Source organism: Poecilia latipinna, unplaced genomic scaffold (genome assembly GCF_001443285.1).
Source record: "Poecilia latipinna isolate Pla-1442-1.1 unplaced genomic scaffold, P_latipinna-1.0 Scaffold1548, whole genome shotgun sequence".
NCBI lineage: Eukaryota > Metazoa > Chordata > Actinopteri > Cyprinodontiformes > Poeciliidae > Poecilia > Poecilia latipinna.
Window position 1 is genome coordinate 99,146 of NW_015114164.1, and position 15,055 is coordinate 114,200.

Sequence of the window (15,055 nt, forward strand, 5' to 3'; positions counted from 1 at the left end):
AAAAAATTCGACATTCATTGATTCGATCCCAAATTCCAAATTAGAGATAAGCTATTCAAGAACAGGTGAGTGTGAAAGATAAGCACATAAACAGTTTGGAAGAACTTTTTCAGTAACAGTGGCAGGAGGTTTGGGGGGAGTTTACTTTGGAGGTGGCTTCTCTTTTTTCTCCATGAAAGCAGTTAATTTGAAACTCAAATAAAGGCGTAGCAATTTGAAACCCAATATCAAAAACCTGAAACAGGAAGAACTTCATAGGGAAAAGAGGAAGCGTTATTCTAATAAAAGGGACAATTTGAGACTTTTTGAAGTGAGGTTCTGTTTGAAGGATGTGAGGAGTTGATGTCTCATCTACAGTAAACGACTGTTTTGGCATCTTCATTTTGGATGAGTACAGAACGAAGCTAACGGCCAGTCCGACATGAGCCAAGACCAAAGTGAACAACTCTAAGAAAAAGTACAGTGAAATACTTTTAGCACTATACGGCTGTGTGATACTGTTCATCTTCAAACTGTTGTCATGTTTGTCTAGCAAGTGTTAAGATACATTTAATTATATTATCTCCTGGGCCTCTTTAGTCACGCATATACTAAATTATGTAAAAAAAAAAAAAAATTATCACAATATACCATAAAAGACATATAAATTTAGGAATAAGTTAGCCAAAATTAGGCTCAACTTCAACCACTAGATGGCAGCACAGAGATTTGAATAAGATCCTACATTTGTGTGGGATGAGCATAACCCGACTGGAACAGCAGATCATCTGGGCTAAGACTGAACAAGTTGAGATGAATTCACATCAACAGTCAACATAGGATTAAGTTTAATTACCCAGTAATATCAAAATAAGTCTGAAGGACTTTTAGATTTTGGAACTAAATAACATTAAATAACTTAGAGTTCCTAAGAGAGTTCCTAAGTACTCTCAATATTAGAGGAAAAAAAGGTAATCTTGCACAGACTTGCAGAATAATAGACTAGGGTAGCATAGAGCACGATGCTAACCAAAGCAGTTCATGCAAATGTATTTCACAGATATTTGGTCAGCTCAGGGGAGTAGATGGAGACCTCCAGAACCAACCAACAAGATCTCTTCATGATGGGTTTTAAAGTTTGTTCCTTTCATCTTCTCCCCAGTGGCTGCTGCCAGGGAGAGGAAACGTCCCAAGATCTCAGCTAACCAATCAGAGACAGACTTGAGATAGTCAATGAAAAGTGAAAGCATGTTTTTAGAAAAAGAAAGAGAAAAAAATATGTCACTGCTATCATGGTCTCTCTAAATATACGAAAAAAGATGAAAGACATAATGAAAATAAAACTGAAAATTAAAACCGATGAGGTCATTGGGGGAAACCACCTGCAAAGATATTTTGATGCATTAAGAAACACAGTTCTTGTAGGTTATAGGCCAAAATAAAGTGATTGTGTGCATGTGATTATGATTTAAAAGTCAATAACATAAACCACTATGACTTTTTTGTAGATAAAAGTTATTTTAAGGAAGTAATAGTCCACTTTGGTCTTGCCCTCTCTTTGGTTAGCCGCTAGCTTCGGCTTCCAGGAGCAACTAAACCTGGATCTATTCTAAATGAAGGTGACAAGAAATGCATCCACAGCAGAAAAGACACTAAAGGCTCAACCTTTTGACAGAACCCCACTTTAAAACATCCTGAACTACCCCTTTCAGGAAGAAAAGAAAAATCATCAAAACATCGGCAGTTCTCATCAAATTAGCTGAAAAGTTAAAAAATCTGACATTATCAGAAAAAAAGGAACATAGTTTTGCATATATGTGTGTTGACATATATGCACAAAAAAAGACAAGAAGCAAGCAAGAAACAAAGAAAGAAACAAAGAAAGAAAGGCATTGAATCTCTCACACTATCAAAGATGAACAACCAGAAAGCACACACTGAGGCAGACAAAGAGAGGGGGGGACAGCTTATAGGTAAAATGTCACCACCTTCATATAACTAATAATACGCTTATTATTAGTTACTTCGTTACATTTCTCTTGTTAGTATTTTTAAACACGGGACAGGGCGTGCAGTCTGGATGTACGTCAGAGAAAGAGAGGGGGGGAAAAACATGTGGGTTCTTTCGTTTGATTCTTTGGATTTTGTAGTTCCACTGTAAGAAGTTGGGTTAATGCATGCTTTAAGTAAGTTGCATTTAGGGAGAGTAAGATACAATAACAAATACAGCAAGCTAGGGGGATGAGGAGGGGGTTTCTACGGTCAGTAAAGGGTACTGCCATCAAGGGCTGTGGGATATTTTCTCAAGCAAAAACCATTCATTAGTGGTTAAGGGGAAGAGAAGGTGCATTATGGGTGATGTATAACCAACATTAAATGGCATTTAAGCCCACCACATCCGCCAATTAATCAAGAGGTGGAGCACAGCGGTAATTAACGAGCTCTCCTTTTTTTTTTTTTGTAAAATGATTTGATGCTTTGTGTTGCGTGCATAACCAACAGCCTTTGCTTGACAGTTAAACATCTGGAGTTCCACAAGAGGGCGCCGGGCGGCGAGTTTATTCACGCCTCCGGGGGATTTAAAGAGATGCTTGCGTTCGTCTTCACATATCAGCTTGGGCTTCCTGGGAAAGAACGCCAGCGCTGCTCATCTAGCATAAAAAACACCAAAACCCCAGGAACGGATCGGAGTGAATTTGTGGTCTGTTGTCACTGTGATGATATACCAATAAACTGTCCAGTTGGATAAACAACAGTAACACTGCAGCCGATTCCGTCTCATGGCCTTATTTATCCAGCACTTCCCTGCTTGTTTGCTTCCTTTCAGTTTCGCTGCTTGGCAATCGGCTCTCGGCAACTGTTAGCTTTTACTCTGTATCAACAAAACACTTGGATGAGGGGTAGAGTGGGTGGCTGGTGTGGTTAGGGGGTCTCCAGTAAAAGGCAGTGCAGAAGACCTTGATGTTGGGTAAACACTTTAATCCTGTGTAAGCTCCTGCACAAGCAGCGGTCGTCTTGCTGCATATCTGAGGCAGACAAATTACGATGCTAATAAGTTTGCTCAACCAGATTGGGTTTGTTTTCCAAACTTTACCTGATGGATGAGGAATTTTTTTTTTTTTTTTACTGCGAGGGTTTCTTAGCTCTTAATTATCCCCTGTGCCGCTCTCCACCTGGACCTGCTGCCACTTACTCAGTTTTTTCTTCCCATTTAACTAAAACAAAGTCAGGACCTTTGAAGAAACTAAGCTCGGCACTGGTCAGAAGATCCAGTTTGCAAACCGGACTTCGTTTTAGGAATCTTTTGTCAAGATCCAAACATGCCACTACTCAGTAAATAATTAAACATTTATAAGTATGATAAATAAATACGGTTGGACAAAATCAATAAGCCAGAATTAGAATGTGTCTGTATGTATGAGACATTTTATCTGAATAAAAAATTAAAAGAACATTTGCTTATTAAATTGTAATAAATACATTCAATAAAAATACCTAATTTCAGTCAATAATAATACTTGATAAAAATAAATATTCATAAGATCACTAAATAACTAAATAGTTATAAGATCACTAAACAAAAAAATATATATAAAAAAAACAGTTTAGGCCCTCAAAAGCATCAAAGGTTTAATGTTCCTCAGTAAAGAAAAAAATAAACACAAATGAACATATTATGTCAAAGTTTCACTGGAAGAACACCTGACTTCTAATAGTAATTCTGACACTGAACTTTAGTTACCAAACATTTCATTATTCTTCATAAAAAAATACAAATTAATATTGTAGATTTTTTTTCTTTTTGTAATTATTACAATTTTCTCCAGATTTTTACATAAAAAATATTTAAGACTGCATGAGTTTGGCATTTTGATAGAAATAAATGCTTTAAAAATTTTTTTCCCATTTAATCAAACATTTCAATAATCCTAGATATTGATTTACTTTATGTATGAATTTTCCAACTTTATTTAATTGATCACAAGTAGAAATATTCATCAAGATACACATTTATTTTCTCTATTTATTCTGTTTGGCCTTAAATATTAAAAGCTTGAACAATTATTGGACTGCTGTTGTGTTGCTGTGCAGGTTGACTGATCTTATCTTAGGGTTTATTTGATGGGATAATAATTAGACATGGAATATTTAAACAGAAACTGAAGTAACTTTTAATTAGTTTTAAAGATTAATTTTGGTATTCAGCTTCAGTCCTTGCTTGTCATGTGTGATACTTAGGACCCTTATCTTCTGCTGGTTGTGTTCCTACCGTTTTCTTAAAAAGCATCTTAACTTGCTCGATCTGAATGGCTACATCAGCAGCTTCAGGGCTCCAGACACAGAAAACTCAGAGCAACACTTTTTCCTACTCTTCCCCCACCTCCCTTCCCTCTTTTCTCTGCCCAGCCCGATCAGCCTGTCTATCCGCCGTTTGCTGAGGTTTCCGGATGGAGATGAATCCCGGCGTTGTGCGAGGGATTTCGACAATGCAGCGCGGCGAAAGCGGGCTGCTGAACTGAGTCAATGAGATTTTGATGCGGCAAGATGTGGAGGAGACAAGTGGTTCTGGGCCCTGAAATCCCATTATGACGCATCCATTGTACCTGGAAACCTGCTGTAGCAGATTCTTTCACCTCCACCGAGGTGCCGAACTGATTACCAGGGAACCATCAGCTCACACTCAGAGTCATGACAGGGATTGTGCCGGTGTGCTGAGCTTCCCCAAAAAACTTGCCCCTCGAAAGCCTTCTGCCTCATTTAAATATGTTATCTCGTCTCTGTACGTTACGCTTCAGCCAATAGACGCCTAAATTGCCACCGATGGTCATTCATTCCAACCTCTAAAAGCTTGCTCTGACGAGTGAAGATCGCGTTTTCAGGGATGGAAGAGCCACCCAACGACTCTGTTCCGGAGCTTTCAGAAGGTCCTAATCTGTCATCCTGTGGCTGGCGGCCTGCCGGTGCATTGAATCGGCGTCTCCGGTGGGCGTGGCGACTCGCCCCCGTCAGCCGCTCCATTTGCTGCACAGCCATTAGCCCCTGCGCTCGGCGGACATGTGTCAGCTGGATAACCTTTAAACTGATCTCAGCTTGGCGTCGAAGTGACAGCCGACCCAGCGGGCCGTAACCAAGGCCAGAATCGTCGCCACGAGGAAACCCACTGATGCATCCCTATCATACCTCATCCTCTACCTCCTCGCTCTCACTCTTCACAGGCGGTAATGGGAAGATCCTTGCCTTTCCGTCTAAGCAGTGGTGTGAGTAATAGACGCCAAATGTTACCCATCCAAAGCCGACGACATGAGGAGACATTTATGCTTATATCACTCTTATTTATGCGTTTCATCCGTTTGATCCGTGTTCCACTTGATCAAAGGGTGAGGCTAATGGTGCCTGCAGGACCATTTATGGCCTGTTTGTTAAAAACACTGTCTCTTTAATGATGGGCTTGACTTGCGCATGGATAGTGAGTCCCCCTGGAGGAAAATTACATCTACGCGTTTTTTAAAAAAGGAGCGAAACAGCCTATTTTTGCATGTTTCTATTGAGACGGGAGCCAGGAAGAAGTAAAAAAACGGAGTCAATCTAGGCAGAACGCCACATCCTGGGCGACACTGCAATCACAAATCAGTGCTGGATTTTGTTGGAATTGATCGACAAGCTAAAATATTACCAATGCTCACACTAATGACATATTTCTATTTCTTTTTCATCTCTAAAGATGATCTTTTCATTTCAGCTAATGCCTCTGATGGAGCTCTACCCTGTTGCCTCATTTTATATGCATGGAACCAGGCAAATGCAAATCAGCTCTGCCACTACTTCCACCAATTTGCCTGTAGCTGCTCATACTGGACTCGTGAGGACACTTATGCTTCTTTGGCCACATTATTGAACAGCTAATGAAGTGTCGGTGATGTTAGATAAACTTTATCCCCCATTACTAGCTCTTGACAAGTCCCAGCCTGACAGATGGCATATTGGTTTGCTACATACAAAAACCCAGGCTGTCCGAAGATGAGCTTCAGTGACTGAGTCTGGAACAGCCGGGCTGCTTGTACTGCTCATAAGGAATCAAATATTGGTTTTAATTAGGAGCTAAAAATGCTAAGCTAGCTTCTAGTCAGTAATTTGAAAGAAAAACAAAGAAACGCTTGCATGACAGTTTTTTGAGTTTTGGAAACAGCAATTTGTGCACAGTTCTCAACCGCCATACTTCACAGTATGGAGTGAGGTTGATGTGGCGAGTTCTGTTTTCTGTACTTCATCCAAAGCCAAACAGTCGACATGGTCACATGGTTGTGACGGTGTCCCAGCTCCTTGTGTCAGTCTTACTACTTACTGTTATCATAGTGATTTAGTTAAGAATCGTACAAATGCTCACAATTCCTCAAGGCATCAGATTAACTTTCCTTAAAAATATCCTTGTCTCCTATGTAGACAAAAACCCGGATCAGCAACGGAAGCAGACTAGTTTGAGTCAAATATCAGCCTTGCTGTCTGAGCACATTTTCTACTTAAAACATGGAAACAAACTTCTGAGTAACCACACAACACTTAACACAGAGCTCTGTTGAATAGTCGGACACTGGCCTGGTGTCCAGTTTGGTAGGCGGATGCCTCTATGCGAACAAGACGCAATTTCTGCTACCGGTCTACATCAGTGAGAACCGATTTCATTACTTCGGAAGAAATATGTCGGGGTCTTTAATCCAAACAAGGACATTATTCTAAAGTCTTTTCAGAGCTATAATTACATTTGTTGGGAGATTTGTGTCTGTTTTAAATAGTTCAAACTTAGATGTTTCTTTGCAACTTGATGAACTTCAAATGGTTTGGAAGAGACCTAACTCCTCACAAACTGATGCACAGCAGCTATTTCTTATTTAAGGTAATTGCTGATGTCTTTCCACCATTGTCCTCTGACATTGTGCTTCCACTATGCTAACATAGGCTTGTAGAGTTTGAGATGTAGAACTTTGTTTTATCAGTTTTTCTGAACTTTGTCAGTCTAATGTTTTGGCAACTACTTTCAGCCTATACCTGATGCCTCTCTGTGTCATGGACTTTAAATATTTTAAAAACGACTGCATAACCCTTCTCAGATTGATGGGTAGCGGCAATTGCTGCTTCAGGGATCCTCCTATAGGGTCCAGACTAGCAAAAAAAAGAGAGCTGCTTCCACAGTGATGCTCAAACTTGTTTTTGAAGCGTCCAAGTGTCTTTGCCAAGTTTCTATATCCTATGACTGACTCCTTTCAAACCGGTCGGAAGCTTCATCTCATATTTAGTCTGTCAGTTTATTGATAGCATAGGAATAAACACGTTTAGGCTCAAAAATATAACTAAAACTCAAAAGTTGGAGCTCATTTACTTCTCGCTCTAACATATTCCAAAATCTGTCTTAGTTTCTGGCGCAGCGTCTACCGTTGCCGTGACATTTTGACAAGCCGAATCAGAATTGAAACTAATAACACTGACGACGGCTCTGATCCTTGTAGGAATTCCTAGAGTTTTGCCGAGCTGTCTCCCTGATTCAACTCCCGGGAAACTGTTGATGCAAAAGCAATAAAGACTTGATTAATGTTATCAACACGCCCTCTCCTCACCTCTTCAGAGCAGGTGGTAAAAAGAGGCTCTTTTTTCCCCCCTTTATTATGGGTTGCAACAACAACAAAATTAATATCTTTAAAAGGGACTGTAGCGCTGTGTACCTACCAATCAAACATTAGGGGTTTCTACTTGTAGATTTGTGAGTCATTTGCATTAATTGCAATCATGCAGTTACGTATTAATCACAAAATTGCTTTGACTACATGGTAATGAGCCGCCATGCAGTTAATCAGTGGAAAACAAAACCAGAATCCACTTTTTTTTCTTTTCTCTAAACTTATTTTTCTCCAATAATTTCATTACAGTTTGACACCTCTGAGATGTTGTTAGGTAAATGTGCACAGAGGACTTTCAGTGCAGTCCTGGTTTGCTCTCTCTCTCTCATGTGGAACTCCCAGTGGGGGTGGGGGGGAGGAACGGGTAAAGTACGGGGGCAAAGGGGTCAGATTTAACAGATTTATTTTTTTTTTTCAAACAAACAGACGACACGAGCACAAGACGAAGAGCAGACAAGACAAACGGAGCAAAACACACAACACAAGACGCCTCGGGATGCTGCGGGTTACGTCGGCGAGGCTCGGACCTGCCGCCGCCGCCGCAGCCCCCAGCATGCACACTGACACATAGCCGAACCCAGGTGGGGGCGGGGGGAGGAGGGGAGTTAGCCTGGGATTTATGGGTGGAAAGACAGGAGTACAAAATATGGATGCCAATCATGTCCATGCAGAAGCAGAAGGGGTGACGATTAGGGTGGAGCGGGGAGGTACTGACAGCAGTTAGTCCGGGTCGACGCATGCCACAAATGCCTTCTACTTGGAGCAACAGATAGAATAGAAAAACAGATATACTTTGTGGCAATAAAAGTCTTTTTATGCCATCTGCATTCAAACAGACATGTATATGCAGAGAGGCTGACTCAGAATGGAGGGAAAGGAAGGGGTTAACACTCAGAAGGGGTGAAGAGAAGGTGTATGTGGTTGGGGGAAGGGGAGCGAGGGGGCGGTCAGTCTTTCACACACGACTTTCTCAAGACAGTATGGGGTTGTCGGCACAAAGACCCAAAACAAACCAGAAAATGATGGCAAGAAAAGATTTTTGTTGCCGTTCGTTTCCCTACGTTGTGCTGAAAATGAGGTCAGGGGATGTTTCTGTCGGAGCCACACGGCACAAAGTTGATGATGGGGGAGTGAGAGGGGAAGGGGGGGCGAGGGGAGGAGTTTGAGTTTAGTTTTTTTTTTTTCCAACCACCAAAAGTTCATGCGGCACGAGATGAGGCAAAAACACAGGAGGAGCGGCTCTAGCCTTGCTTGGAGGATGATCGACGGATGACGATGATGATGATGGCGATGTTGATGATGTCAAAATCAGAACAACAGCACGAAAAACAAAAGAATGAAATAAAATAATAATAAAAAATATCACATCACTCTACCCACCTTGGCACCCCCCCAAAAAATAAAAAAAAACCACCCAAAAAAAAAAAAAAAAAAAGTTCAAATCTTGAACAAACCCAGCTCATGTTCACATGTGCATCACAGAAAACAAACATGAATAATGCGACAGAAAAGAACAGACAGCAGGTCATGCAGCTGGAGGTGGAGTGAGGAATGAGGGAATGAATTTCTGTGTCAACATGGTGGGATGCTCGGTTGGTATGAGTGTGTCTATGTTGCCACTATATGAAGGGAGGGTACCGTGTTCTACGGAGATAAAAAAAAAAAAAATAAGCTTGCACTTTGACCTTTTGAGAACACTTGGGTTTGATTTTTTTAAGAAAAGAAACACTTGAAGCGTTCTTGTGAAAGTATTCACGCTGCTGGAGCTTTTTTGGGTTTTGCAACATTTCAGTCACAAACTTCACAATTTGTGGTGAATTAATGTGAAGTGGAAGAAAATATTTTTGAAAGATTAGATGAGACCTGAAAAACGAGGCGTGCGTTTGTATTCAACCCCTATGACCTTTCCAATCAACTCTGACCAGCTTGCCTGTGACTGCTGAGGAAACGCATTCCCACAGCATGATGCTGCCACCAACATGCTTCACAGTGTGGTGGATTCATGGTGTTCCAGTTTTGGCTGCAGGTTTACCTTTCTGTTTTCGGAAGGCGCTCTGTGAGATGTTGAAACGCTTAGGATGTTATTTTCTACCCTCAACCTATTTTACATTTTTTTCTACAGTTTTTTTTTTTTTTTACCTAAAGTTGGTTGATTCTTGTTCTTTATGACCCTATTTGTTCACTGCAGTTCTCCAACGAAAACTCTAGGGGGCACTAGGGAGGCCCCAGAAAATTGGAGAAACACGAAAAAAAATGCAAAAACTAAAGAATTTAATCTAATAACATTTTAAATGCACATTTTAAGCATATTTTCTTCATCATACAATCTCATCATTTTCAATAATTATTCTAAAAAATAATAATGGCTGCCAGTCTAATTTGGGGGACTAAGGCATGGAGAAGCTTAGGAGCCCCTGCTCAAAGGCGAGCGCCAAATCCGGTGTGTTTAAATATGATTTTATCTATCAAATCAAAGACACTTTTCTGCATACTGCCAAATTACATTAATTTAAAAAGATGTTTAATATTTAACAGTTTGTTAATAGGTTTTATTGATACCTTTTCTGCCACAACCTTAGAAATGAAATATAATTTGACACCGTGTCTCTAAGCTCTTCACAGAAAGGCTGAATTTATACCTACATTTAATTAAACACAGGAGGATTCTTTAGTAATTCCATGACTTATGAAGGTTGTTGATTTTGTTTTGTTATGGCAAAGGAAGCTGAATATAAAAACATGCCATACTTTTTAGATGTTTCCAAAGTAAACTTGAAATCAACGTTTTGTTTCTCCTCAGCCTCATCAATGCACTTACTCTGTGTTGCTGCATCATAAAATCCCAGTAAAACACATTGAAATCAGGGCTGCAATAAAAATTACTTTAATTATTAATGAATCTAGCAACTGTTCAGATGATTAATCAATTCATTGGATTTTTTTTTTTTTTGCCACATTCTGCAGCTTTTTAATTTAACCCTTTTACACAATAAGAAAATAAACATTTTATTGGCTGAATGTGATAACGGCATTCCTTTAACTGCAGCAGAAAAATACTTCTAAGAACAACATGTGAAAAACTTAGTCAGCCTTTTCTCCTGGACTTAACATCGACACGGAGTAGAGATAATCTGTCGATTTATTTTTGGATAGCCAAATGCGCTTAAGAGTTTTTACAGAATTTGAATCAGGGTAAGTTAAAAGTGCCACTAGATGAGTTTTGGGCAAAAACATTTACAGAGAAAGAAGGTTTTTTTCCAACTTAAATAAAAAAAGGTATGCACTTTTTCAGCAGTTTTGGCTTAATTATTACTCTTATTGTGTTGTTCTTTCAACAATTGGCATTTTTTGAGTCTGTATACTCTAGTTAATGATTAACCAGTTACTAACTTAATGATTATTTCAGTAATTGATCCGTCATTATTAATCTGATTGATCGTTTCAGTTTTAATTGAAATGTGGCAAAATACAGAAAGGTAGAAGTGCTATGGATGTTTCCTTTTAGATAATCTATTGAATACAGCAACACATGCTAGCTGAAGCTGCCGATACAGGAAGTTACGTTGTGTTAAAAAAAATATACTAAATTCTGAAAGATGAATGAGTTTCAATGAAAAAAAAAACAAGCTAATCTGACAAATAAATAAATAAAGGTGATTGCACCATCACACAGGAAACAGGGGAGGGGATTGTTTAAATTCAGTCATATTATTAGCAGAGAAAAGGGGACATATGCTCAGCATTCGGCGGGGCCGTGTTTGGCCGGATTAGCGCAGCATCAATTAGTCTGCGGTGATGGTATTTCGAAGGACAGTGAAGCAATCAAATAACCTGAGCTGTTAATGATTTCCTGAGGGCCCGAGGGGAGCAGCTTGTCAAACGCTGAGCCGGTTTTAATACGACTCGCAGTCTCCTGGTTCTTACCACATTATTAGGATGTGTGCCAGCTGCTCTCAGGGCTGAAAGTGTGACTGACAGCTGCTTCCTCACAAAAAAAAAGAAAAGAAAAAGAAAAGTCCTCCAAACCCAAGTTGCCTCAAAATTACCACTCCTTTTGAATCTGGGGTGTGGGAGGGGGCTTATTTTCAGCTCTGTTTTTATTTTCAATCTCCACTGAGTGTGTTATCACTTTGATGCAATCACAAAGTGATACTTGTGTGTGTGTGTTTGTGTGTGTGTGTTGGTATGTGTGGTTTAAAAGGCAAAAAGGGGTGAGGGGGGGGGAGACGGTGCCCACAGAAATTCGAGGATATCTGTTCTCTATTAGAATGTCTCAGGTAAGGCAAGCCTCCGACGAGGAAACAGAGGTACAAACAAGAGAAAGAAGAAGGGGGGAGAGAGGGGGTGGAGGAAGGAAGAGGCTCTGTTGCAGTTAGTCTGCTACATATCACAGTATCTAAAAGGCTGAAAGCATCTTTGTTCTCGAAAGAATCTCAAAATGTATCCTCTGTCGGGAGAGAAAGGCAACACACATACAGCAAGGGGGGGGTTTCAACCATGTACAGGGGGCGGGGGGGGACAGATACATTTTGAAGCATCAATGCAAGGCGACATGCGGCTTGATGCTAATTTCGCACTTTGTTCAGTAAAGTTTTGCTCTCAATCGGTGCTGAGAAGACAAAATTAGCATCAACGCTGCGTCATGTCTGCGACCAGTGGCCCCCATAGCTCAGTGTAACTTGTTTCCGAGTTCCCTGACGATGTTCCCTGTTAAAATGTTCGTGGCGGGGGGGGGGGGTGGGGTTACGTTTACACATCTCCAAAAAAACAGTTCTGAAAACTGTGGAGAACTCCCCGCATAATTCATCATTGTGGTGGGAGGGAGTGTGGGGGGCGGTGGTGGGGGGTGGGGCGGCTGCTTTTTCTTTTTTATTTTGTTTGTTTCAAAGTTACACTTGAAGCTCCCATGGGGGGTGGAGGGGGAGGGCATGATGCTGAGAGGAGGAGCTCCTCGGTGGCAAATCAAAGAACTCAAAGGAGGAAATAGACCAGATCTCAGAGCAAGCACAACTCGACACACTCATCCCACCTGCATGTCCGGAGTCGCACTCCTCCAGGTCCTCGTCGTCGCTGGAGCACTCGGCTGACGAGACGATGTCGTCCGTCGTCTGCGGGGAAACGAAACCCGACCGTTGGTTCGGTTGTTTAAACCGGCTCGTCCCGTTGGGATCAAGATCTCAACACAATTCAGTTAGAGCGAACACAGCAAGCTAGTAAGGCACATAAAAACATATTCATGAATTTTATTTAGATCTTTGACAGGTTTATTTCGCTAATTGAATTCAAAAAGTAGCGCTGAACGTAAAATTGCACAAATTGGGATCACAAGAACGTTTTTCAGTAACAAGTTATTGTACTAGGATGAGGTGGTTTTTTGTCATTAGTATATTTTACAAAACTAAAATGGAAACACTTTTTTCACATCTTACCAGTTCAAGTGATCAACAACTGGATGTTACTGCTGGCGGAAAAAGACAGGAAGTGGTTGGCGGATGATTTTTAATGACATGGGATTTTTAGTAGCACTTTTTATTTAACAGAATCACCTCAAGTGCGTAATTTTTTTTTTTTTTTTACATTAGTTCAATATCAACTAAGTTTTGCGCACATTTGTAAAGAAACTGTTCACATACAGTGAACCCAAAATTCGGTTTTGCTGTGAAGTCTTTGAAAAACAATCTTAAAACTGTTGCCTGTGAAGACTTTTTCTTTCCGCTCAAGCCTATTACATTACAATTACATAACATGTTTACATTGTTTAATATTTAATATTCTAATTTTTTAGGGGTTTTATTAGCCGTTATCTATGAAAAGCAAAATGTACTGAATCCCTCTGCGTGTAAAGAAAGTATGAAATATTACTCGCCTTTTGAAACAAATTGTTGAAATATATTAACTTTTAGTTATTTTTACTTTCTCATCTACTGTACTTTTCACACTCGGCACAGTTGAAACAAGGTGCTGAACATCAGCGATAAGATAAAAGAAAGCATAAAAATAAAGTGGCAAAACTAAGCACACAATAATGAATTACAAACTTAATTTAAGACACAATAAAACAGAGCAGTTAAACAGATAAAATCAATGCCAATATAAGTAAAATTAAGTCTCAGCTGAGTTGAAGGCCAATGAGTAAAAATCAGGTTATTTTCATTTACTGATTAACACAGTAAATTGTGTTAATCATAACAGATAAAAATGTTGATTCTACAAAATGAGGTTACAGAGGAAAAAGGTAGATTTATTTCTAAAACAAAATCATAGTAGCTTCAACTTTTTCATGTGAAAATAAACTTACTTTTTACACAACAAGGCATTATTAATATAAGACAGTATTAAAAGTTGACAAAAACTTGTTAAAAGTTTCCCAAATATGGCCGACTTAGCTTCTCTTGAAGATGGAACAAACTGATTATTGGATTTCTGTGCATTTACAATAAGTATTAAGTTACAAAGCTGTTGTTGTGGAGTGACAGAGTGACAGCAGCATATTTGAGATGACAGGAAACTTCCACAGGAGCAGGTGGAGGGCAGGAAATGACGAAAGAAACAGGAGAGTGAAAAAGATGAGTTTGAATCGCTTAGTCTTAGGTCATTTATATATGAAGAAAATAAAAAGCCAACAATTGAACCTTGTGGAGCACCATCTAGCACTTGGCTAAGATGGATGTAGTTAACGTGCAGAGCTGTAAATTTCAGTATCATCAACATAGAACTGAAAAGTCGAGTTAAATATAGAGAAAACAACAGGGAGCCAAGAACTCGGTCCTGTGGAACCCCATTGTTGTAAATTCGCTCAGTTGTATCTGAAAGATAATTTGCAAACCAAGCAACTGTTTCTAAAAAAAATCCTCAAAACAAAAATCTTCAAGAGTTTCTGAAATGCATGCAGCAGGATGCGGTTGGACTTGGAGCAGCCGTTCCCTCCCAAGGATATCTCAGCGCTCACAGACCTCCCTGCCTGTCCTTCAGCTCCAATATATCACTTGGAGTCAATCATATTTCACAGTGTTTATCATTCTTCACTTTATGTGCTTTCCACCTCCACAGATAATTGTTTTCCTTCACCCTCCGCACTCTGCCTCCGATTATTTATCGCCCCTCTCCTCCTCCGTCGTCCACAATCAATGGACCCAGTGAGCCCGCACAGATCAACAGCTTCCCCAGCCCCTGATTTGTGCTGCAGAGGTGCAGGAATGAGGGTGGAGGGAGTGGTGTGTGTGCGTGTGTGAGGAGAGTGGGCAAACTTGCTGGCTACACCTGGCCCAGCGATGGATTATCTACACCCTCCAGTTCCCACATTTCTGATTTATCCCCACTCTACACCCTCCTCTCCTCTTTTTTTTTTTTTTTTTTTTTTTTTTTTGGGTCATCATCGGGGGGAGAGAGGGGGGGGGGGGGGGGGT

The 15,055-nt window shown here is 40.2% G+C and overlaps 1 protein-coding gene across 1 annotated transcript in view; it reads right to left on the minus strand.

Moving 5' to 3' along the window:
• Positions 1-15,055, minus strand: part of LOC106963556 (neurexin-3b-beta-like) — a gene marked incomplete at its 5' end in the record, with an annotated part of 63,878 nt that overhangs the window by 4,091 nt on the left and 44,732 nt on the right. Inside the window, one exon of the mRNA XM_015058531.1 lies at positions 12,679-12,757. Within this exon, the coding sequence (XP_014914017.1) occupies positions 12,679-12,757 (79 nt within the window). The remainder of the gene's footprint in view (positions 1-12,678; positions 12,758-15,055) is intronic.